Source organism: Castanea sativa, chromosome 3 (genome assembly GCF_040712315.1).
Source record: "Castanea sativa cultivar Marrone di Chiusa Pesio chromosome 3, ASM4071231v1".
Lineage (NCBI taxonomy): Eukaryota > Viridiplantae > Streptophyta > Magnoliopsida > Fagales > Fagaceae > Castanea > Castanea sativa.
Window position 1 is genome coordinate 18,683,310 of NC_134015.1, and position 26,339 is coordinate 18,709,648.

At 32.2% G+C, this 26,339-nt stretch overlaps 1 protein-coding gene across 1 annotated transcript; it reads left to right on the plus strand.

Annotated features, from left to right (window-relative positions):
• Positions 1-15,207: 15,207 nt before the first annotated feature.
• LOC142628628 (putative polygalacturonase At3g15720) lies at positions 15,208-24,764 on the plus strand. Its single transcript, XM_075802683.1, has 10 exons — positions 15,208-15,228; positions 15,384-15,500; positions 20,028-20,189; positions 20,329-20,472; positions 20,559-20,717; positions 22,831-23,038; positions 23,695-23,776; positions 24,057-24,165; positions 24,285-24,401; positions 24,516-24,764. Exons 1-10 carry the CDS (start codon positions 15,208-15,210, stop codon positions 24,762-24,764), a joined length of 1,368 nt encoding a protein of 455 aa, XP_075658798.1.
• Positions 24,765-26,339: the final 1,575 nt, after the last annotated feature.

A 26,339-nucleotide genomic window follows, 5' to 3' on the forward strand; every position in this document is an offset into this window, starting at 1 on the left:
TGCCCAAGAACAATGGTTAAGTTGTATTTAATGTTTATATTTATATATTAAAAAAATAAATTGTGTGTGTACACATATATATATATATATATATATATATATATATCCAAGAAAAACACTTAATTATATTAAATTTGTGCGTATAAACCAATATATCATTAACAAGAGTCTTGGCAAAAAAAAAAAAAAAAAAAGAGTAATCTTTTTTGAAAAATGTGCATTAAAGCTTATTATTAAGTATTTATTAATCATTAACCTGTGCCCTTAGGTTAATGATATCTATCTTTTTTTTTTTTTTTTTTAACTAGATGATATTTCGCGCGATACGCGAACTACTTTAGAATTTCATTTAAAATCATTTTTATGTATATTAAAATCTACATATAATACTTAATACTTATTTTGTTGTATAATATTTATGTCTGCCCACAATATTGTTAAATACTTTGAAACTTGATTTTTTTTTAATTCATAATTTATTTTGAAAAATTGTATAACATTGTAAGATTATAATATATTATAATATTTACCGTTAAAAGTAGATTTTATTTTTCAAACTGATTAAATGATTGTGAAATCTACAAATATGAATTTAAAATATAAAATACTTTTATATCCTAAAATTACATAAATTTAAGCAACCTACCAAACACTTTCTCAATCACTCTATTCTCATAATCAAATATGGAGACCTTGATCATAAACACCCAATTAATTATCTCAATGGAATTAATGAAATCATTTGTAAGTATCAACATAAAGAGAACGTGACTAAACAAAGAGAAATTTGCTAAAAATATATTCATTTATTAAAATTCAATTGACTTTAGTTGGGCTTCTATATCCTTTAAAAAAAGCGAAAAATACTTTTAAGTCACCATCAATTTTTGTTTTTACCACTATGGCTACATACAAAAACCTACAAATTATGAATTCTAACACAAAAAAAAGCTAACTTCGTAAATAATCAATTAGAAGGTTTCTTTTTCTTTTTCTTTAGTTCTAGAATAAAATACAGTTATAACTTTCCCAAACCAAAATCACAAACACTCAAAGACTCCAAGCGAATCATAACTTTCACAAAATCTACAATGTCTGACTTCAACATCAAAATCGTAAGCTACCATCACTGAATAAAAACGCAAGCCCCTTTCCTTGGTCATAGCCTATTCATACGTAACATTGGAGTTATGTAGATATCATTGAAAGGTCGATGCTAAATGACATCATTTTTTGTCTAAGTGTATTTGAGATAGGATGATATGAAAGGCTATGAACATGTGTATATAAAGGAGTAAAAGCGAAAAGGATGAATAAAAAGGCAAAGAGTTTTTTGTGTGTGTGAGAGATGGAAGGTCTTGAGACATTGAACCAAATGAAATAAATAGTAATCTTAAAACATTGAATACAAAATGTAACAAAAATTAGTCTTGAAACATTGAACCAAAGGAAATAAAGAGTCTCCACTTTTAAATTTGTTCTTATCTCTAATATGGCTTAAGAGTATCTCAATTCTCTTTATAGAGTACGCCACATGGCAGAACCTCATGTTCTCTCGCATGAGATCTCTGCTTTTATATATATATATATATATGGATTGATGATTGATTGATGATATTGGTTTTAAATTAGCTTTTGTGAATTGTTATTTAATTTTATGCGTTGTGAAGGTGAAAAACGTTCCACCAATCTACCGCATCCTTGATAAACCTTTTTAATTTCTAATTTGCAATTTTCTCTTTGTATGATATACCATCAAAGTATTGAATATATATTTAAATTAGGCGTAAATGCACTTTTAGTCCTTACATTTTGACCCTATTTCTATTTTGGTTCTTATATTTTCATTTTACCACTTTTAGTCCCTAAACCAATTAACGCGTGTTATTTTAGTCATTACCGTCATCCAACTAACAGAAAATGCTGACGTGGCTAACGGAGGGATTAAAATATTATAAAAAATGCCACATCACCCATGACACATCAGCACGTCAGCATTTTAATTAATAAAAAAAAAATAAAAAGCCCAAAAAATAAAAAGCTAGGTCAGAAAATAAATAAAAATTTTAAAATAAACATTAATCTAATTTTTTTTTTTTACTTTTCATTTTTTTTTTCCATAAGAACCTACATGCTCAAGCCCAGAAAATTTCAAAACCAGAAAAATTCACATCTCGGTGGACTTTTGAATCCTTTGATCTTAATTAATTATTTCTTAATCTAAATGAAGAACACACAAGTAAGAAGAGAAAACAAAATCAAAAGCACATCACAATAACCAAAAACCCAGCTCTAACATTCCAATTTTCAAAAACTTAACATCAACCATTACCCAGCTCTAACATCAACCTCACAAAAACTTAACCTTTTTCCATTACCCACATCACAAATAACCAAGAATCTAGCAAACCCAAAAGATCTAAAATACCCATAAGAAAAACAAACCAAAAAACTCATCAATCATCAAATCTCAAAGGCCAAAATAACCAAGAATCCAAGCTCCAAATCCCCATCACTGAAAAAAAGCTGCTCTGCAGTGGGCGAGATTCCAAAGCACGTCAAGACCAAACCCATCTTCGAATCCAAACACACTAGCTAAAGAAACCCCACACCCACAAGAATACCCATCGAAGTAATCGTTTGGATCCAAGACTACCCAAATCGGAAAGAAAAACCCACTTTGGTTTTGAATGTTAATTCAAACAACCATTCCATTCGAGCGTTGTAGGCGAAGGATGTTGCTGAGAATCGAGAGTTTTTGAACGATCTGGAAGAGGTGGTGGGGAATCTTTGATTAGGGTTAGAGTCGGGAGAGGAGTACGGAGAAGGGGAGCCATTGTTGAAGGAGGAGGAGAAAGAAGGAGCGCTAATGGAGGAAGAGATGTAAGGGCAGAAGGAGCGAGGTTGGAGCTCCGATGGCATCATTTTGGCTAGCTGGAATCAGAGCTAGACTCTGTTTTTGCTTGTGTATGAGATTGTAGAAAAGGATCTGAGATGAGTCACGGCTGGCTGCTTCGTTAAGCTTTAGCTCCGGAGTATAGAATATTTTGGAGTTGGAGATTTGGGATAGGGGTTTGGAACTCGATTGCAGAGCCCTAACACAATTCAAACAACAAACTCAGATCCTAGACTAAATTTTTTGGGTTTATTTTGTGTTTGTTTCCTAAGAAAATATAGGTTTATGGGTTTGTTGGGGATTGATCTGTTTACTGGGTTTATGGGTTTGATTTGTGAAAATCATGTGGATTAGTGATTTGCTGGAGAATTCGGTCTTGAATGGTTGTTTGTTGTTGTTGTTGTTGTGTTGTGTTGTGTGTGTGTGTGTGTGTGTTTTTTTTTTTTTTTTTTTTTAATTTCTGGGTTTGTGTTCCTAGATCTAGGTTGTGTTCTTGTTGTTCTTGTTCAAGGCACTCTTAGATCTCCATTCATGTGATTTTTTGTTTTTAATTTTTTTCATTTAGTTAAAATTAATAATTTTTTTAATTTAAATGCTGACGTGGCAATTTTTTAATGCCAAAATAGAATTTTTAATTATTATTTTAATCCCTCTGTTAGCCACGTCAGCATTTTCTGTTAGCTGGGTAATGGTAAGGACTAAAATAACACGCGTCAATTGGTTTAGGGACTAAAAGTGGTAAAATGAAAATGTAAGGACCAAAATAGAAATAGGGCCAAAATATAGGGACTAAAAGTGCATTTACGCCTTTAAATTAAGAGTGCATTGATCAACAAGTTGTCTACGAGTGCAATCTCTAGCAAGACTAGTTTCCCTATCATCTTCACTCTCTCTTTCAGCATTCAAACAAAGATAGATTGATAAGCATGTTTTGAATCTCAGTCTAGCAAAAGAAAAAAAGAAGAAGAAAGCATGTTTTGAATCTCATAGTGTTCATTGTAAGTGCACAATTTGTACCCAGTCCAATCACTAGGTGGAATCAGGCCCAAAGAGCCTTATACAATAAAAATTTGTAGAGTGTGAACTTGAAATTTAGACTGTGGATGTTGGACAAGGGAAAAACAGGCTAGATTGTCATTATTCGCGTGTTCAATAGATGAGAACAGTAAAGAATCTCTCCTCAGACGTAAGCCGAGGACAACCTGTATTGCCTTTCTTTTCTTTAAGAATAATATTACAATTACAATTCAAGTATTCGATCCCCCACTTCCTTCTGCCTTCCTCTACCTTTTATATCTTTCTTCTTCTCTTGTATCCATCTTCTTCTTCCTTCTTTCTTCCACGTGTATCACCAATCTCCTCCTTAGATACTTGTCCCATCCAGCACCTTCTTTAAACCTCCAAATACCAGCTGGAAAGCTAAACCTCATTGCTCAGAGGTCATTTCCCCATTAATAAGGCTAGAGAGGTAGGTGCAGGGTCTTTAATGCGGTGGTAGCAGCTTTTTCTCCTCTGATATTTCTCACACGTTCTTCCCTCTAACTACTGCGTGGATCACGCCTTTACCCAATAGATCTTCCGGAATTCTGTCTCTAAATTCCTTGGTATGTCCCATGACCTTTACTGGGCCCGTCCGAAGAGGTACTCTTCCTCGGACGACTCCTCCACCTCTCGTAGTGTGCACTGGCTTGTGGGCCTCAAAAGCTCTGCTCGGACAAACTTACACCACCAAATCATGCCCAAGGCCCAAATAAACATTTTATCTATTTTACCCCCACAGTTCATAATCATAGATCTTTCCTCCCAATTACCTTGAACAGCACCATAAGAGCTTGCACCCTACAGTGACTGTTAATAAGGTGCTTGCTTTCATCTTCGTTTTCCTCCTATTGAGATGCTAACAAGATCTAAAATCAGTTAATGTATAAGGTAAAGTATGAAATGGATAAACTTCGTTTTAGCTATATGCTTGAGTACAAAAGAAAGAACTTTAAAATACACAAGATAGAAGAAAATAAACTGATTAAAATTTTATTGATAACAGACTTAAATATTAGTTTAGAGCCAATTTATAAACTCCATAAAACAAAATTCTCAAGGAATAATATTCCTAACGATGATACTGTGATTATTATAAATTTATACTACCACATATAAAGGTCCAATTTGGCTAGAAAACCTCAAAAGCAACTAAAAATAAGAATTTAAAACCCTAAAATTTAAATTTTCTAAAAAGTACAAAAAAGACTTCGATCAAACTTGGATATTTTGCAAAGGTCAGCAAGGACAAGTTTTTGAACAAAAATCTCATCTAATCTAACTTTGTCCAAAACATCAAAACACTACAAGAAAAAACTCTATTGTAAAAAAATATATTGTTGCAATAAACTCAAAAATGTTGCAATAAACCCCTATTACAACAAACAAATTTCGTAGCACACTGTTGCAAAAAAGTCTATGGTAATAGGTGATCACAACAAAAATTTCATTGCAATAGCATTTTGTTACAATAAAATATTTTTATTATTATTAAAAATACTTTATTGCAACAAAAAATATTTTTGCTAAAAATTATTGCAACAAAAAATATTGTTGCTATAAATTATTGCAACAAAATTTTTGTTGCAACAATAATATTTGTTGCAAAAATTTCACTACAAAAGGGCCTAATTACGTTTGGAAACTTAGGGCACGTTTGGTAGACTGTAACGGTAATTACATAGGAATAAAAATAGGTATTACAAGGAATACAAGATGTTGTAATGTGATATATATATATATTATAATTCATTTGTTTGGTGACAGCACAATAATAGAACACTGAAGACAATGATTATAAGCATCATTCATTTTTATTTGGCTTTCCTGCACACTACAATTAGAGACAGACGAGAAAAAAGAAACCTACCAGCATAGCTTGAGTTATATATATGTTAACTAATTGTTCGTATATAGCTTGTTGATTGGTTGAAATCATTGTCAAGCTCTTGTCAAGAAGAATACTCCAAACTTGCAAAAATAAACAACTATTAGTTCATGGCGCTAATTCAGATTTCTGTGAACGAATTTGTCCCTATGCATTTGCCTAAAAAATTTCTAATTGTCAAAAAAAAATTTTGTGCAGGTTTGGAGTATTCTTCTTGACAAGAGTTTGGCAATGATTTCAGCCTATTGACAAGCTATATACGAACAATTAATTAACACACACACAGATATATATATATATATATATATATATATATATATATATATATATATATATATATATATATATTTATATAACTCAAGCTGTGCTGGTGGGTTTCTTTTTTCCCGTCTGTCTCTAACTGTAGATTTTATTTATGTATATTTCATAAAATTTGTGTCTTTGTGCAGGAAAGCCAAATAATAATGAAGAATGCTTATATTGCAAGCTTGGAGAATTGTTTGAAGGAAGTCAAGGCTCAAGGGCGACACTCCTAAAAATCCTAGGTCGGAATGAGGCAACCATGTAGAAATCTCTTCAGGTAACATGTAAGTCAATAAAATAAATAAACAAATACCTCTAATTGTGTTTGATGTGACTAAAAAAATTAATTGTATTATCTTTCAAAATCAATTGCAATGTCCCTAGTAGAGATATCGTTAATTATACCCTATAGTTTAGGATGTTATTCATCGAGTCTCAAAACTGTTTTGAAAAAGAATGGAATAATCATATACCATATATTATAAAGAATTGAAACAAGCCAAAACGGAGCCAAAACAGGCCAACAAGTTTCAAAAGGTAATTTATTGTAACATATATAACTATTGTAGTAACCTATCGCAACAAAAAATTTTGTTGCAATAAATTATAGCAAAAATATTTTTTGCTGCTATAAAGTATTTTTAATAATATTATTTTTTGTTGCAATAAATTATTTTCAATTGCAATAATATTTTTAATAATAAAGTATTTAATATTTTCAATGAAAATGATATAGAAATTTTCTTAAAATGGTCCATTAACAAATGCCCTAAGAGTACCCATTAACTGGACCCCTTTTTTTTAAGCATCTATTTTATTATACATTTATTAGTATTAAACTATTATTAATTGATTTGTGCTTTTTAGGTAAATAGGGAAACCGAGGTTTATATTTGTAGTTTATATATGTTACTATTTAATATACAAGAATATTGATTTTTTTGAAATGACATAGTATATACTTTTTTAAATGGAAAAATTTCAAGGTTTCTTGAAACCCGGACCATTCAAGCAGGAAAAAGTTCAAGATTTCTGAGGTTGGATCAAGGTTCGACCAAGGCTGAACTATGATGACATCATAATTATTTTAATAATTATTTGATATAAAAATAAATCAAATAATAAATATAATAATATTTAAAACATTTCAGACCTTGGTATTTATAATGCAAAATATTAAGTATTTACAAGTAGTACCTAATCTTCATTACGAGGAAAATTAAGATTTGAATCCCTCTTCCTTTATTTGTTGTAAAAATTATAAGAAAAACTATCAGAATTTCAAATTGCTTGGAAAAACTTCATTTGATGTTTTGAATTGCAAGTTGACTTTCCGGCTAGTTTTTTCACATATTAAGTTTTAAGAAAATATAATTATATCAAGAATAATTATAAAATATGTAGGCCTATCTCTATATTTGTAGTTTCAATTAATACATAAATATGATAGGTATAGGTTGTGATGATATATTTGGTAAGAATGTTAATGTGGTTAGAATGTCAATTTCAGAATATCTATATAAAGAAGATCGCAAATAGGGTCTTACTCATAAAATTATTTTATGTACCTTTGTCATTCTTTGGGCTGCATGTTCAAAATGGTGAGACATGATCTCACCTTACCTCGAATAGCTACCATTTTCCTGTTCTTTCTACTTTCTACTGCAATCTTTAAGAGGTTGCGTGAGACCAAAATGTAGATAAATTCCCATACTATTTACATCCAAATTAAGTCTACCATAAAATGTAGATCAATTCCCATACTAGCTCCCACAACATTTCACAGTTATATATCTTTTTTTTTTGGATCTAAAAATACTGTACAAACTGTTAAATCATTTAATATTTTAAATGATATGATATTAAATATTTCATCGTTAAATTTGTAATATCTAATTCAAATCATAAAATGAATCTATTCAAACGGAGAAGATGCTTTTCCCAAAAGAGGGCAGAGGGGTGAGAGAAAGAAGAAGAATTTTTTTATAAAAAAAAGCACTTTTTTTTTTTTTTTTTTTTTTTTTCACTTTGAATGTACGTATGTGCAAGTGTACATTAGCTTATATTCTAAATTAACGTTGTTTTCTTTTTCTGAATATATGCAGGAACTACTTACCTTTGTTTTAATACTTTCTATTTCCTCAACATGTCTTTGCCGTGGCCTTGTGGAAGACACATCAGGTGGATTCAACGTGCTTGACAGCCTTGACTACGGGGCAGTTGGAGATGGTCAAACTGATGATTCCCAAGTATATGAATTACTCTCAACATTTCATTTATTTCTTTGTGTTTGTGTTTTAGTTTCTTATGCACGCCTTTATGGTGTGTTTGGATGATATGATTTGGGCATTTAGATTTGGATTTGAGTTATTAAAATCCAAATAACTTGTTTGGAAAGTTTTAAAAATGTCAAGGATTGAAATTTGACAAATCCACCTAGGATTTTAAACCTTTAAAATACTTGAATTTGAAATAACTCTTAAAATCAATGGATTTGAAATAACTCTATTAATTTCAAATTCAAATCCAAATTTAAATCCAAGTTCCCAAACGCAACCTTAAAAAATTAAAAGGAAAGGAGGGTATATTGGTTAGTTTATTATGAACTAATAATAATTATATGAATGTGAAGGCTTTTTTTAAAGCATGGACAGCTTTATGTAAAACTAAAGGCATCCCACAGCTTATAGTACCATCGGGAAAGAAATTCCTATTGATGCAGTGATGTTCCAAGGACCATGGCAGTCCAACAGTGTCCAAGTTCAGGTATAGTTAGTTGTGAGACAAAGAATTTTGGTTCATTTTATCACCCTCAATCTTGAAATGATTGCTTGTGTATATACTCCGCTAATTACAATCTACCATGCATCTATTGTGATTAGGATAAAATTTAGTAATATAACCAAGCAACTACAAAGTTGGCGAAAATGGGCTTTTGCCCTTTTTGCAAAAAAAAAATCAGCATGTTGATTTCTTTCCCAAACTAATTAGGGAAATGCTCATCTTTTAAAACTCGATTTTTTCAAAATCGAGATAAGCCCTATAGCGGCGTTTTAAGGAGTCTATAGTGACGTTTTAATGAACCTATAGTGGCATTTTGGAACTTGATCTCCATGAAATCGAGTTATGGGAAAAAAAAATTGCATGAAACTCGAGTTCATGAAGCTTGAGTTTCAAAATGCTACTATAGGTTTTAAAACGTCACTATAGGCTTCTTAAAACGCCGTTGTAGGGCTCCAAATTTTTTTTTTTTAAACTCAATTTTGAGAAAATTGAGTTTAAAAAAATGGTATTTTCCTAATTAGTTTGGAAAAAGAGGGCAACACGCTGATTTTTTTTCGCGAAAAGGGAAAAGCCCATTTTCCCCCTACAAAGTTGCTTGGTTATATTACTAAATTTAATCTCAAAGGTTATTAATTTCCTTAAGTTAAAACACATTTGAAATAAATGTAAACAAATAAAAAAAAGGTGGGTGAGTTTTGTCACCAAAATGTATACATGTCCAACCCTCCAAATCACAACTCTTGATAAAAATATTCCAAAATTTTCAAGCCTAGAAAAAAAGTCCACAATTTTTTTTATTTTAAAAAGAGTAAAACCCCACAAATTTCACAAATTTGTTTTTGTTCACCATCTTTCTCACAGAAAACTCTAGATCCAAATTCGTAGCTCTAGATATCTACGATCATCTTGACGATCATAGAAATCACAGTTCTAGATATTATAATAATGTGGAACACTTAAAAGTAAGAAAAAAGATATTTATATATACGTTATTGACTATTTTAGAAAAGAGAAAGATTAAAATTAAAAAAAGAAAAAGAAAAGATTGATTGAAAGAAAGAAAGAAAGTTGAACTATATATGAGGTAAAATGTACAATTCTAATTGTTCTTTATGGGGGACAGATTTTAGGGACAATGTTAGCACCCAATTCTATGGATGGATGGACAAACTGTTCTACAAACTGCTGGTCACGCTTCTCAGGTGTGAGCAATCTCATTGTCAGTGGTTCCGGAACGATTGACGGCAGGGGTTCAACTTGGTGGAACCAAGTCTACAATGATAAAGTATGAGATTTTTAATTTGCATATATATTATTACATGAACATGAAAATTAACATTAATGTATCATGTATTGCTACAAATTTTGTAACTTAATTGACATTTTTAATATTTTCAATAGAGAAATTATTGAATTATATAAAGCAAATTTGTATAAGCTTTCTATGATGTGGTGCCTCTTAATTCATCATGAAACCTTGTTCAAACATGAGAAGCATGTCATGTTGTTATGCCTTCGATTGAATCACATCTTTGGGGGTTTTTTTTTTTTTTGAAAGGGAAATATATTCATTCAACAAGAAAAGGATTACAACAGAGAGCCACTAGCAAACAACTAAGAGGAAGGCTCTAAGTCTGAGAGAATCAAATGAGATACAAAAGGAGGGGAAACACCTTTCCAAACTTGGGTGCTGTGATTGATCATGGCAAACCGAGCAAGCTCATGAGCAACCTTGTTGTAGTCCCTTTTCAAATGAATAAAAGAGCAGCAAGAGAAAGAAGTCTTAGCTTGCAAAATACCTTCTACCAAATGCCCAGCTTCACTCCCAATAATACCTTAATTGATAGCTTGGATGGCCGCGAGAGCATCAGACTCAAAAATGACCCGGGAGAGCTCCATTTCCTGCGCTAGTAAGAGGCCTTGCTCTAAGGCAAACAGCTCCGTCCAATCAGGGGGAAAGGGAGCAGGGAGAGACTTACTGAGGGCTACTATAACCTTGCCATTTTCGTCTCTAATCACCACTCCAACCCCAGAATTCACACCCAAATCAAAGGAGCTAGCCCCAACAACATTTACCTTACAAACTCTAGGAGGGGGAACAGACCAGCCCCTTTGGTTGGGCTGCTTAGGGGGAAAATCCAACATGATTGCGCTGTGAAAGTCCTCTACCATTCTCTTTGCCAACTCCCAAGTTTGAAGAGGGGTAAGGCAACCCTCATTGTGAATCAGCAGGTTTCTACTATGCTAGATCGACCAAGAGACGGCAAAGAAGAGTTTTAGGTGCTGCGAAGAGGAATTCGAGTGGAAATGGAAAGCAAGGTCTTTGAAATCTCTTTTTTCCAACAAAAAACTAAGCGGGCAGTCCTGCCAGAGGGCCCAAATAGAGAGGGCAAAGTCACAAGTTATTAGGCTATGAGACAAACACTCAACTTCCTCATCACAGACCGAGCAAGTATAGTTGGTGCAAAGACCCCGAATCTGCATATTGTCTAAGGTTGGTAAGCCATTTAAACAAGCTCTCCAAGCAAATATTTTAACTTTCTCCGGGAGCTTTAGCTTCCATAGACTCTTCCATAGAGGGGAATTAGGGTCACCAGAGGAGCACTCACCTTCCATGGGCGATTCAATGAGATTGGTTGCAATGAAATAAGCATTTTTGACAGAAAATTCGCCTATTTTTATTCCCAGTCCAGATAATCTTTTCTTCGGGTAGATTTTAGCTCAGAGGAATCTTAAGAATGGTGTCTGCTTCAAAGGGAAGGAAAAGATCTCTTACGGTATTGGCCTTCCACCACCTAGTGTCTAGATCAATGAGTGAGGAAACCATGAGATAGTCATCAGTAATCCTAAGGGGGGGGGGGGGTAATGACCTTAAAAGTCGAGGGGGTAGGGAGCCATTTATCATCCCAAATATGAATCCTTCGGCCATTCCCAACTCTCCAACGGGAGCCTCTTCTAAGGACCTCAAGGCTATTATGGATACTCCTCCAGGTATAGGAAGGGTTGCTGCCCAAGTTAGCACTGAGCACATCACAATAGGGAAAGTATTTAGCCTTGAGACTACATGCTACTAGTGAGCTTGGATTTGTGAGAATTCTCCACACTTGCTTAGCTAGAAGGGTAAGATTGAAGGCTTGCAAATTCAAAACCTTAAACCCCCAAGAGATTTTGGCTTGCACATTCTTCTCCAACTAATCCAGGCAATTTTCGACTCTTGATTTTTCTGCCCTCACCAAAAAATTCCTAATCATTCTTTCAAGCTTATCACAAAGGCTTTTCGAAAGTTGGAAGCAGCTCATTCTGTAGGTGGGGATGGCTTGGGCCACTGCCTTAATGAGAATCTCCTTACCACCCGAAGAGAGCAATTTTCCTTTCCAACAGCCAATTTCAACCCCACCCTTTCTTTGATTTCCGCAAAGACTTGTTTCTTAGATCTTCCAATGATGGAAGGAAGCCCAAGGTATTTTGTGTGCCTCGAGTCCTGCATAGGCCTTAGAGTATTAAAGATTGCCTCCTTTAGACCTAGAGGGGTGTTTGGACTGAGGTAAATAGAAGACTTATCTGAGTTTACCTTTTGCCCAGATGCTGCTTCATATTTTCCAAGGATTTCCTTAAGCTTCCTGCATTCTTCGCTGTTAGCCTTACAAAAAAGGAGATCGTCATCAGTAAAGAAAAGATGGGTGATCTTTGGGCACTCTCTGCTTATTGATATGTCATTTAAAAGTTGATTTCTTGTAGCTTCATGAAGAAGGGCCGAAAGGCCTTGGCACAAAGAAGAAAAATGTAGGAGGAAAGGGGGTCGCCTTGCCTAAGACCTCTGGTAGGAACAATGTTTCCAAAAGTATCACCGTTAATAATGACAGAATATGAAACAGAGGAGATACATCTCATAACCAAGTTAATCGACCTCTCATTAAAACCCAACTTCCTCATGACCCCTTCAATGAAGCCCCACTCAACCCTATCAAAGGCTTTGCTCATATCGAGCTTTGTTGCCATATAGTAATCTCTCCCCTCTCTTTTATGCTTTAGGTAGTGCATTAACTCAAGCTATAAGAACATTATCCATGATGAGCCTATCAGCAGTAAAAGCATTCTGATTTTCTGTGATAATAAGAGGAAGAAAAACTTTGAGGCAATTAGCTAAGGTTTTTGAAATAAGTTTATAAATTACATTACATAGGCTAATCGGTCTGAAGTCAGTCATTCTTTTAGGGTTGTTTGTCTTAGGGATGAGGGCAATATTGATTTTATCAATAGCAGCTAAAGACATGCCAGAGTTAAGAACATTTAGGACCATATTTGAGACACTAGTACTAACAATATTTCAATATTTTTGAAAGAAGACAGCTGACATACCGTCGGGCCCTGGGGATTTTGTGGGATGGATCTGTTTGAGAGCAGTCACTACTTCCTCCCTAGTGAAATTCTTTGTCAGCTCCATGTTCATTTCATCAATAACCCTGGTAGGAATAGTTGCTATAACCTCCTCAATCAGACTTGGATTAGAGGTGGAGTAAATGTCTTCAAAGTAAGCAATTGCAGCATTGGCGATACTACTACTGTCCTCACACCACCTCCCATACTTGTCCCAAATCCCAGAAATTGTGTTTTTGCTTCCTTCTTTCAGACGCTCTGGCATGAAAAAATTTCGTGTTTCTGTCTCCCTCCCTAAGCCAATGCACCTTGGAATGCTGCCCCCAATAAATCTCTTCATCATCTAACAATCCATTTATCTCACATCTTTGGGTTATTATGTGCTAAATAATTGAAGAATCAATGTTGAGTTTGATTATTAGTTAAATAATTCATCATGAAGAATTCAGGTTATTTGTTAAACAAATAAAGGAACATAATTTTTTTTCATCCATAATTATTTTGATTTTCCTTCTTCTTTTTTTCTTTCTCTTGTAAGATTATGTTGAACCTGCTTTTTGCATAAAATGAGTGTTAACATGGAGGGGATGTTGTCGATAATGTATTTATATTCATAAACACACGAATTTACAAAGAAATGTACGTGTTTGTTTCTGACTTAGTACACAGGCATTATACATTTTTTGGGTTGTGCATATAAAAGCTCAAAAAATTTAAATTAGAAATTTAACTTTTTTAAATTTTTAAAATTTTTTTTTTTTTTTACAGGATATGTCAAGCTGCAACAAACCCACGGCAAGACAACTGTATATTGAAAACGTACTTCTAATTTAATGATTGGTGATTATTATAAATCTGGAATACTCAAGTTATTTTTTGTGTAATTTTTATTAATATTATATCACTCTATAAATTTTTGTTAGACACATTTTTTTAACAATTTTACCAATGAATTACATTGTTTTTTTATATCCTACATACTTGCAAAATATTAAGATCATCAACTATTAATTGTCTCATCTAAAAAATATTTTAAAATTTTAAGGTTTTTTTAGGAATATTTTTTAAGTTTTATGAACTTTAAAACTGAATAAGAAAATAAGTTTATGAATTAAATATAAAATATCTTATTGAAAAGAAATTTAATGTGCATGTTAAGATGGAGGAAACATGAAATTTGATAGTGAGACTTAAAAAAAAAAATTAATCTAATTAATTAAAAATTATTAATTGATGTAATATTAAGCAAGAGTTACCTTAGATATAAGTTGATCTTGAACCTAAGAAACAAGATATATCTGAAGTTTACAAAAATATATTTTGTGGGAAATCCTGCTCTTAAATGTTTGTAATTCATTTAATTTTTTTTTCAGGATTACAAATTTGCCTTTAGTTTGAACTTTTTAAATTTGAAAAAAAAAAGGAAGGATATATAAAATTCTTTCCTTGACATGGTGGGCTGAAAGTTTACTTTTAAAGGATAATAATAGAATTATTTTATGAAAAAGAAAAAAAGTAATTTATTTCTTCCTTCAAAAAGCATTTTAGAAGTTGGAGAAATTTTTTGGACTCCTTAATTTTATTGCAAACATTAGAAAAACTATTTATAAAAAGAAAAATGTACTGTAATAATTATGACAAAACTTGAGAAAATTTTTAAAATATTTTTTTGAGAGAATTTTAAAAGTAAAATCAGATTTTAATTATCTAATAATTTGTGTTATAAAATGACAGGCATTACAGTTTAATTATTGCAATAACCTTCAGCTAAGTGGATTGACTCATCTTAATAGTCCAAGAAACCATATTAGTCTAATCGCTTGCAATGGTGCATCTCTCTCTTATCTGCACATATCCGCTCCTGCATCAAGTCCAAACACTGATGGAATTGATATTTCTTCCTCAACCAATATTAACATCCATGACAGTGACATTGCAACTGGTAATTCTGAGCATTCATTCTTATAACCTTTCATAATTTCTTCCATCGTTAATAATAATAATGTACTTAATTATGTTTTAAATAGTTAGTGAAACAATTGTATAAAAAAAAAAGTTAGTGAAACAATTACTAAATGATCTCCATGTGTTTCTTAGGGGGGTTCGGGTTATGCAAGGTATATCTACTTTCAGCATATCCAACTTGAGCAAACCTCCAACCCCATCATTATTGACCAGTTTTACTGCGATGGTGGCCAAGGCTGCACAGGAAAGGTAATGCAATTATATTTGGCCTTTGTTTTTTTAAATAAATAAAAGGTTAGGAGAAAGAGCGGCTAAATAATTTTTCTACTTGGACGTTACCATAATAGAGCACCTTACTTATCGGTTCAGAGCCTGCAAAAACAGAAGAACTTATAGACCATAACCGTTATCTCAACCTTACAAAGGTATTAGTACTTAGTAGGGATTGATCTTAGTGTGTGGGGGTTTTTCCCGAACACTTTCCAAGCTTATTATCTCACTCTACTTTTACTTTCAAAGTCCATACAATTTAAAATCTATATTCAAGCAAAACAAATTTTAATAGTCATTTTGTTTTTATTTTTGTATAATGAGGCATTCATCAGCAGTACAAGTGAGCGATGTGACATACCTGGATATCAAAGGAACAAGCGGTAATCAGCAAGGGATTATTTTCAATTGTGACCAAGAAGTGTGCACTAACATTATAATGGACCACATCAACATAAGATCGTCCAATGGAGGTAACGTTTCGGTCACTTGCAAAAATGTCAAGGGACAGTCTAGCTGCACCACACCTGAAGTGCCTTGCCTAAGCAGTAACAACATCAATGATATTGTGATAATAAAAAAAGGAACATATTTGCTCCTACCAATTATTATCTCCATTGAAGATGAAGCTGCACTGAGCCAATAATATTGTGCCATGTGTCTCAAAATCCATGTTAATTAGTTTTAAATCTAGGATCATGATCTTTTAACTCTTTTTTGCTCCCTTTATGATCACTTATGTACACATATGTGAGCCTTGGTGGAGTTAAAAGTTTGTTTTTTGAGAGGACAAAATAAAAAGAGCAAAACTTAGGTACAATACTTAGTTATGCTTTATATAGTAATAAAATACGGTAATATAAAATAATTTAATAAAATGTCTACAATACCATATATTTGCAAGTGTGTATGTATTTTCCCTTCATTTGAAAATTTCCTGTTTACTGTACTCAACAAAATATTTTAAAAATACACTTTTCTAGTTAAACTTATTAAACAAATATTAAATTTTTTCTGTATTATAATTGTAAAAATATTATTAAACTTGATAGAAATTTTATACTTGCATTGAAAACATCAAAACCAATATTTTTAGCTCTATGTTTTACTATTTACATGTTTATTATAATCTTGCAATTTTTGAATATTTCTATAATTTGAATAATTAGATCTTTTTCATAAATATATATATATATGAGATTTCAAATAAATAAAACTGAATCAATTGAAATAATAACAACAACAACAATAATAATATTATCAAAGCTCTCATTATCACCTGAGAGTCTCCCTACTAGACAGCTTGATTGTTTTCGATTTCTGAAGCAAATTGGAGTGCTTGAGCAGTAGCTAAGGCTTCAATTTTCTCGAGATAGTAAGCTTGTGGGAGTTGTTTCGAGAGAGATGCAATCACCAAACCTTGGTTATTTCTTATAACCACCACAATCCCGAATTTATTCATGGATGTGAAGATGGCTCCATCAATGTTGATTTTGAACAAATCATTCGGCAAAGGCTTTTAGGAAACACGAGGGTGAGGATGGCATGGCTTTGAAGAGGGATGTACCGCTTGGAACTCATACTGTTCCTTAGGACACCCGGTCCTCACACCATGCCACTTGAGCTTCAACTAATCTACTTTTTCCTACTAAAAATGTATTTTAATTAATTCATGAATGAAGCCCATGAATGTAAAAAGGGGAAATTTAGGAGAAGTGGTTTGGGGAGTATAAGGAGCTGTCCAATAGAGTTTCTTGTAATGGTCTTAATAGGGTAACATAACTAGACTTTGGAGCTCTGATCCTAGTTATAGCTAACAAGATCTCTAGCCTTAACCCATGTCCTTATCCCATTTACTAAGAAGAAAAAAACTTTAAAAGCGAATCACACCATTTTTATTCAAATCCTAGGATAGATATAATGATATTCCCTTACTAATCAAAACTAATCCTCTTTGATTTTGCTAATTACTCCCTTAAAGTTCATTATAAAAGGAACTCTCCACCAACTCTTCAAGACACCATCTTCTCATAAAATTCCTCACCAATCATGCCATTTTCAGCTCATAAGTAAGCCTTTTAGTTCAAAAATTAGCTTTTAGTTCATAAATGTCCATGTACACCTACCCACAAATGCTCCCTTTCATTTCCTCATAAAATCCCAACACCATAAATAGCTCCTTTTACACTATAACTAAAAGTAGCTAAATATACTCCACCTCTCTTCCATACTTCCATATATTCACTCATACCTTTCCATAACATCACTTCCACCATTTAATATATACATATATTCATTCTTCTCAAAAAAAAAAAAACATATATTCATCATTATGGGCATGACATGGCACATATAAATCTTGTTTAAGCATTTGCTACACTAGTTGGATACTCTTTTTCGCCCTTTATTCCATCCAAATTTTTATTATTTTACTTGTAATTATGGAGCCTTTAATAATTGTTTATTACTTTTCCATTGAAGGCTATAGTGTTTTTTTTTTTTTTGAACTTATAATGTATTTGTAACTATATATGGAGTTCTTACCTCATGTTAACTTAATAATAATGAATGAAATACATGATTTTTCTGATGTAAACACATTTATTGCTTTGTCAAATAACTAACTGCTAGACATTTCTCTTGTTTCACTGCTGGAATATCTTTGCAAGAGATATTCTTGGGGCCTTATTATAATTTTTGTTGGGTGCAAACCGGACCTTGAACTAAAAATGTGCCTTTCACATTTTATCGATAGCCTTTGGACCATATTCTAAGCCCATGTTGAGTCTCGGTCTCGGTTTCCCAAATTTTTATTGGCAACAAAAAACTGCTCTAACAAATGGATGCATGAATTCCATAATTGATCTGGTTTGGTTATTGTTGATCCAAAATTCATCCACAAGTGCCAATAAAATCATAACCGATTAGTTAAGAGCTAGGAAGCACTTGCATGTATATAGACACGGCTATGGGTATGGATATGATATGGCGACACAACAATTTTTGAAAAGTAGGACATGGGTACGGAAGGTATATGTATATTAATTAATTATTAAATATATTTTTATTTATATTTTTATATCTGGTTAAGCATTTATTTATCCTATATCAATTTAAGAGAAATAATGAATATTTTATTTCTATATATTATTAATCATTTTTTTATCAAATTAAGAGTAATAATGGATAATAAAGCACATTCATTGCTATTAAAGGATGTTCATATATTAGAATACAAATCAAGAATAAAGATATTTATTACTACTGCACTCCATTGCTACAATAGTCATTCTACAAGTATAAGTGTTTGTGAGGTGTAGGATATGTGTATGGATATGATGTGGCGACAGAACAATTTTTGAAAAGTAGGACATGGGTACGGTGGGTATATGTATATTAATTAATTATTAAATATATTTTTATTTATTTATCCTATATATGGTTAAGCATTTATTTATCCTATATCAATTTAAGAGAAATAATGAATATTTTATTTCTATATATTATTAATCATTTTTTTAATCAAATTAAGAGTAATAATGGAAAATAAAGCACATTCATTGCTATTAAATGATGTTCAGATATTAAAATACAAATCAAGAATAAAGATATTTATTACTACTACACCATCTTGGTACAATGGTCACTCTACAGATATAAGTGTCTGTGGGGTGTAGGGTTAGGGGGGCAAGGGCTAGGGTTCTTGTGTCCTAGCTGTGTCTAATATTTGTTTTTTTAATGTTTAAAAAATGACATAGCTAGGACATGCATGCAGAAGTGTCCGTAGAGTGTTAAGTGTCCAATATGGGTACAATACCCCAAATGAAGTATCCATATTTCCTTAGTTAAAAGCTTTGTGTCTGATCAATTAGTACATTTTGGTGTTTTCAATAGAGATATCTAAAGTTCAAATCTCAATTAATTAATGTAAAATATTTATTGTATTTGGCATTCATTACACTCTCGTTCTATAAAGTCAACAAGAACATATTATTTAAGACTCCCATATTTGACACATACATAACAGAGATTGGTTTTGATGATATATTTGGCAAGAAAGTGATTGAGGAAGATGTATTTTTCAGAATATCTATTATAAGAGAAATTATTGTGTACTCCCAGAGTACCATAAATGCGTACTCCCTCCTCTTACATGAATGGTAGATCCCACTAATTAAATTCATGGTGGGACCCACCATTCATGTGAGAGGAAGAAGTACGTATTTATGGTATTCCGAGAGTATCTAATAATTTTCCCTATTATATAAAGAAAATGGAAAATACGATGTGAGTCATAAAAATGTTTTCCTCTATGTCTTTCATATAGTACTGTAGCATGTTCAAAATGGTAATTCATGCATGATTTTATACCTTAAAAATAGCTACCGTTAACTACTACACTCTATTTTAGACAACAATGTAGGTCGATTCTTGCACTTTCTGTGAGGTTGCTAATGGATTAGTCTGTATTCTAAAAGTTTTTTTGTTATATGTACGTTTATGCAGGAACTACTTAGCATTGTTTTGGTACTTTCAGTTTTTTCAACTGGACTAGGCCATGGCCTTGTGAATGAAGCATCAGAGGGTTTTAACGAGACTTGTGAAGGTGCAGTTGGAGATGTGACTTGTTATGGTGCTATAGGAGATGGAGAAACTGATGACTCCGAAGTATATAAATTAATATCTCAACATTTCATTTATTTGTTTTTGTTTATATTTTTTTTTCTTGCGCATTTAAAGAATAAAATTAATAGGATGAGGGTATCATATTTGATTGCTATGGACTAATAATTATGTGAATCTGAAGGCCTTTTTAAAAGCTTGGAAAGCTTTATGTGAAGTTGAAGCAGCTTCTGACATTCCAATGCTTATAGTACCAATGGAGAAGAAATTCCTATTAAAGCCAGTGGCTTTCGAAGGTCCATGCAATTCCGACAGTGTCCAAGTTCAGGTACAGTTGTGAGACAGAATTTTGCTTTGATTTCTTTGTCTACGTGATTAATACACTTCTAATTAATTAGTTTTTGTGGAGGACAGGTTTTGGGGACAATTTTAGCACCCAATACCACAGAAGGATGGACAAACTGTTATGCAAATACCTGGTTAGGCTTCTGGAATGTGAGTAATCTCATTGTCAACGGTACAGGAGAGATCAACGGCAGTGGTTCAATTTGGTGGAACAATTTCAGTGTTCAAGTATGGAATTCTTTCTATGTTAACACACACATATATAGTTATTAAACCTGGTCCCGACATTAACCCAGTTTATAAAATAGGTCATTTGTTCAACCAGTGGGTTACAAGTCGAACGGCAGGGTTAAATAAAAATTTTTATAGAATAAATAATATATAAATAAGTTTGAAAAATAATAATATAAATATGTAAATTAAAAAAATAGGCATATGCCCAAATTAAACCAGAAATTATATTTTGAAATCAAGGTCTCACAATAAAATTGTAGTCTTTTGATAAAATGGGAGTCTTTTGATAAGTGCATCTAAAAAAAAATATTTAGGTTTTTTCTTTTTTAAATTACCAAATTATAACACATTAAACTGTAAAGAAGTCAACAAAGTTGATCTATAGATGTAGTTTTACAAATTTCACAAACCCAACCAGTTTATATAAACCTATCCTGCTCGAGTCGCCACAAACCTGCTAAATTTAACTGGATCATATGCAGAAATGATCTATTTAAACACCCAAATTGGTCTAAGTGCTAGGTCATTGAATTTTTAGTCTAATCGGCTGGATCGGTCTAGGTATATATAATTAATACAGGATATTGATGACTTTTTGTCTCAATATCATTTTCAATTGACTCCTTGAAGATCACTCATCAAACGATGGTCCAAAATTTTCTGATTATGTATTTTCCTCACAATAAGTGGGGATGGGACTATGAATTGACCTTAGTTCACTTTATTGGAAAAATTAAGTAATGCCACTAATCTATAAGATCTTCGTATAATTATTATTGTTTAACACATATATGCATGAGAATTAAACGTTCTTTCTCCTAGATCCACAATAATTTCCATTTACTAGCCAATTAAGGCATTAAAGTGGATGGAAAAGGGAATTTTTAGTTCTTTGAGATTGGGATATATTGATTTCGTTTTTTATCTTTATTATACTTTTCTTGGTATGAAAAATAATGGAATATTTAAGAACCTCTTTTGACCTATTATGTATACTGAGAAGTATCAGATTGTGCAGACATATTATATACTTTTTTTTTTAGGATTTTCTTGAAAGCTCAAAAAATAAATTAGAAATTAAACTCTTTTTTGACAGGGGAATGCAAACTGCTATAAACCAAGGAAGTCAATACCGTACCGGAGGCTGTACCGGTTTGGCCACCGGTACGATATATTTCGGATACCGGTCAATACCGGTGTACCGTTTCGGGTTTACCGCTATTTTATATATATATATACACACACACACACACACACACACATACCAAAATCTCTAGAACTATGTTTATAAAAATATAATATTTTACTTATATTATAGTAAATATAAAAGTTTATTATAAAACATTACCTCAATTCAGAATAAATTATTCATAGTTTTAGACTTTAGTATCAAATAAAAGAAAAAAAAACACAATATAAAAAATAGAAAGCTTAGTTGTTCATTGCATACTAAGAAAAAAAAAATACTAAGAAGTTAATGTAAATAAGTTACCATTATGCCTTTACAAAAATTCAAAAATTACAAAACTAAAAAAAAAAAAAAAAAAAAAAAAGCTTTTCTCTGTACCGGCCGGTACGCCCGGTACCGGCCGGTATTACCCGAAATTGGCCGGTATGGCCGGTACGCGGCCGGTACGGCCGGTATTTTTTCCGGTACAATATAGAAGTGTACCGGTACCGGTGCACTGACCGGTACGGTACGTACCGGCCGGTACGGCCGGTACCGGTACGGTATCGGCCACACTGCTATAAACCCACGGTAAGACTCCGACATTGAAAACTTTTCAACTCGAAGAAATTATGATTATTTTCATAAATAAAATATTGGGGAAACTGATGTGCACAAAATGTTGATTATGGTAGTAAATAATGTACTAGGACTCTAGGAGGCTTTAAAGCTACATAATTTGTCATGTACTTGAATGAGAGGGAGTGTGTGTCTCTTAATTAATGATTATGGTTGGAGGAATTGTTTTTTTTTTTTTTTCAAATGTTATATATATATATATATATATAACATTTGAAAATTAAGAAAAAAAAAAGTTACTGATGCTGTTCAACTTTTAATTTCATTAATTATCTAACTAATTGAGTTATAAAATTGCAGGCACTACGTTTTTATAATTGCAGTAATCTTCAGCACAGTGGACTTACTCATCTTGATAGTCCAAGAAACCATATTAGTATAATTTTTTGTGATAATGCAACTCTCTCTTATCTAAACATATCTGCTCCCGAATCTAGTCCTAACACTGATGGAGTTGATATTTCTTCTTCAACCAATGTTAGCATCCACGATAGTTATATTGGAACTGGTAATTTTATTTATTTATCATTAATACACCTTTTCACATTATCTTCATTTTCATTATTATATTGAGAGAATTCTACCTTACGTATATACTTTTTTTTTTTGCTATATTTACCTATCTTAATTGTTACCATTCATAACTCAAATCATTTACAAAATAAAGGATTTATATTTAAGAATTAATATAATGCGCGTAAAAAAAAATTCTTTATTATTCATACAAAAAATAGTTTTAAATTCCAAGTTTTGTTGATCATATTAAACATAAATAAAAAATATAAGTACTTTAAATTATAATAATTTGATATTAAATAGTACATTTTCAATTTGTTGCTTTACATGAAATTGCATAGAAAAGTACTGAATTAATATTATTTTATATTTGAAAATATCATACGAGATTGTAGTAAGATTACATTAATTAGTTTATTTGTTATTAAATCGACATCTAGTAAAACATATAATATAGCATGTATAACCATGATTTTTTTTAATGATTTTAGTTATGAAATTCTTATTCGAATATAAATGAACTTCTTTTTGGTTTTTGTATTAGATTCTTACCACATTTCCTAAAACCTCGATTAAAATGAAAAATTCATGTACTCCTAATTGTGTTTTATGCCTTTCATATATGCATTTGCTTTGCAATGCTTATAGGAGATGATTGTATTGCCGTCAATGATAAAACGACTAGTATCAACATCACTCGAATTGTTTGTGGACCTGGTCATGGTATAAGGTTTGTTGAAATCCACATTTTGTAGTACAATTCATTTACTTGGGCACATTATGGCACAATACCAAAAAATACTAGAGTATTTAGAATAACAAAAAGAAAAAAAAAATGAAAATCTACAATTAAAAAAATTTCATCTTATGAAAACACCCAATGAAAAATATTAAATATCCATGCCACAGAAGAAAAGGAAAACACTTTGGAGATCAACTCAAACATTTTTTACCATTGAAGATATACTACAAATTAATACTTATTGATGTGAACCTCATGGCTCATATAGCGTGGGAAGCCTGGGAGCAAATGGACCATATGCCACAGTAGAAGAGGTATATGTGAACAATTGTAGCTTTAATGGAACTTTGAATGGAGCAAGGATCAAGACATGGCAGGTAAAGTGCTTAGACATTATAAAGAGTAAAAGGCTTTCAATTAAAATTAACCTATTCAATATTTCAATGGCTTTCTTTTTCTTTTTTCCCCCCTTTAAATAATCTCTATATTTTCTTAGGGGGGTTCGGGTTATGCAAGAAATATTTTCTTTGAGCAAATCACACTCGTGGATGTCAAAAACCCAATAATTATAGATCAGTTTTACTGCAATGGTAAACACGATTGCGACAGTGAGGTAATTGAATTTTTTCTTAAAGTCCTATTAGAAGATACAACTTATGTCTCAAAATTTTATTCAATCAAACAATTTTACCAGTCATTCAATTTTTATTTTGCAATGATGAGGTAGACATCGTCAGTACAAGTGAGCAATGTGACATATATAGGTATTGAAGGAACTTGTGTTGGTTTGGATGCGATTACTTTCAACTGTGATGAAATAATGTGCACTAACATTACAATGAAGCACATCAACATAACATCATCTGACCCTGAAAAATCAGTCGTCGCCAGTTGCGAAAACGCCGAGGGAAATAGCGAATGCACCATACCGGAAGTGCCCTGCTTAACCGTTGATGAATGTGATAATCGAGAGTAAGATAATTGCCTCTAGCAATGATCTCCATCGAAGATATGAAGATATGCTACAACAAGTCTGCCTTGTCTCTCATGCTTACTCATGTTGTTCTAAAATCCTAGATCAGAATCGTTCTGTCATTTTTTTCCATTATGATCATTGTTGATGAATACATAAGAAAAAAAAAAAAAAAACATAAACCTATTTCCCCCTCCAATGGTGAATTAATGTTAGAATTATATGGTTAAATTATTAAATTTACTATTTCCTATCGGCTTAACTTTTTAGGACAATTGGTAATTTAATATTGATATTAGAGTAAGAGATCATGAGTCAAATCCCGACTCGCCTATTAAAATGAGGATGTCTAATTCAAACCCATTACTAAAATTACTTATTTTTTCTTCACCAATAACAATGAATAATAGTTTACCACCTATAATTTTATTTTGAAAGTGTTATGAATGTAGCAATTCATCTATTACCAATAACGAGTAATAATTTAACACTTGTAATTCTATTTTGCAAGTATTGTGGATGTAACAGTTCATCTATTACCAATAACAAGTAACAATTTACCACTTGTAATTTTATTCTGAAAATATTATGGATGTAACAATTCTCTTTTTTAACAAAAGAGATTCACCAAATGTTGAATTCTTTCATATGGTTGAAGTAAATTTCCATTTTTTTTCTCTTTCGTGCGTGGACTAGTTTGGAAGCTATTTAGTCCACTTGAGTCATTAATTAGTAATTTAGTTCAACAAAAGAAAAAATTAAAATGAAATGCATTGGGCAGTATCTCATACATACAAAGATCCATCCCTGGCCTAGAAACTAGAAAAGTAGTATTTTCTCAATTACTAAAGAAAGGGACAGCCTGGTAATGGATCGTTGAATTTCAAAAAAACCTTTCTATTGCTTAGACAAATCATGTATAATTTCCTTACAATAGTAGAGTTTGGGATTTGAAGATGGCCATCATCATCTCTAATGTTGAATGGGAAGTGACTCTCCCAATTAACTTAAATCCAGGTCCAAAAGACATGTCAATCAATTTTCTTATTTTAGTCCTCATCGTTTGACATAGCATTTAGTGTCACAATTTCGTTAATTCCCTTCAGTGATGTGGCTGTTAAATGACAACTAAACCTATAATTTCTCTATATGATCCAATTAAAATGTGCCCACATGAAACCAAGTCTAGCTTTGATGTCATAATTTTAGATGACACATAAGAGAAGGAGATCTAAGTTCAATGTTTGGTCCCACCCTCAAAAGTCCTTTGACTTGATGCAACAAGCTTTGAAGATTTTGCTATGGCTTGAGATTTTTCTTTGGGAAGCCGAAAGCCATTTGGCCAAGGCACGTTAATCTGGGTGTCACGCATTGTTGTTCCTTGAACTAGAGTTTGGCAAGGCAGAAGTTGGCCTCCCATGCGCGTTTGTGTTTGCGCTTGCAGTTAGCCCAAAAGTGAATCCTCGACAATAAGTGCCATGAAAATCAGTGGTTTGCTAACACTCGTTTACCGTTGCCCGAAGGCGCGCTCACCAACTTAGAGCAACTTTTGTTTATTGAGAGTAATATGGAAATAAA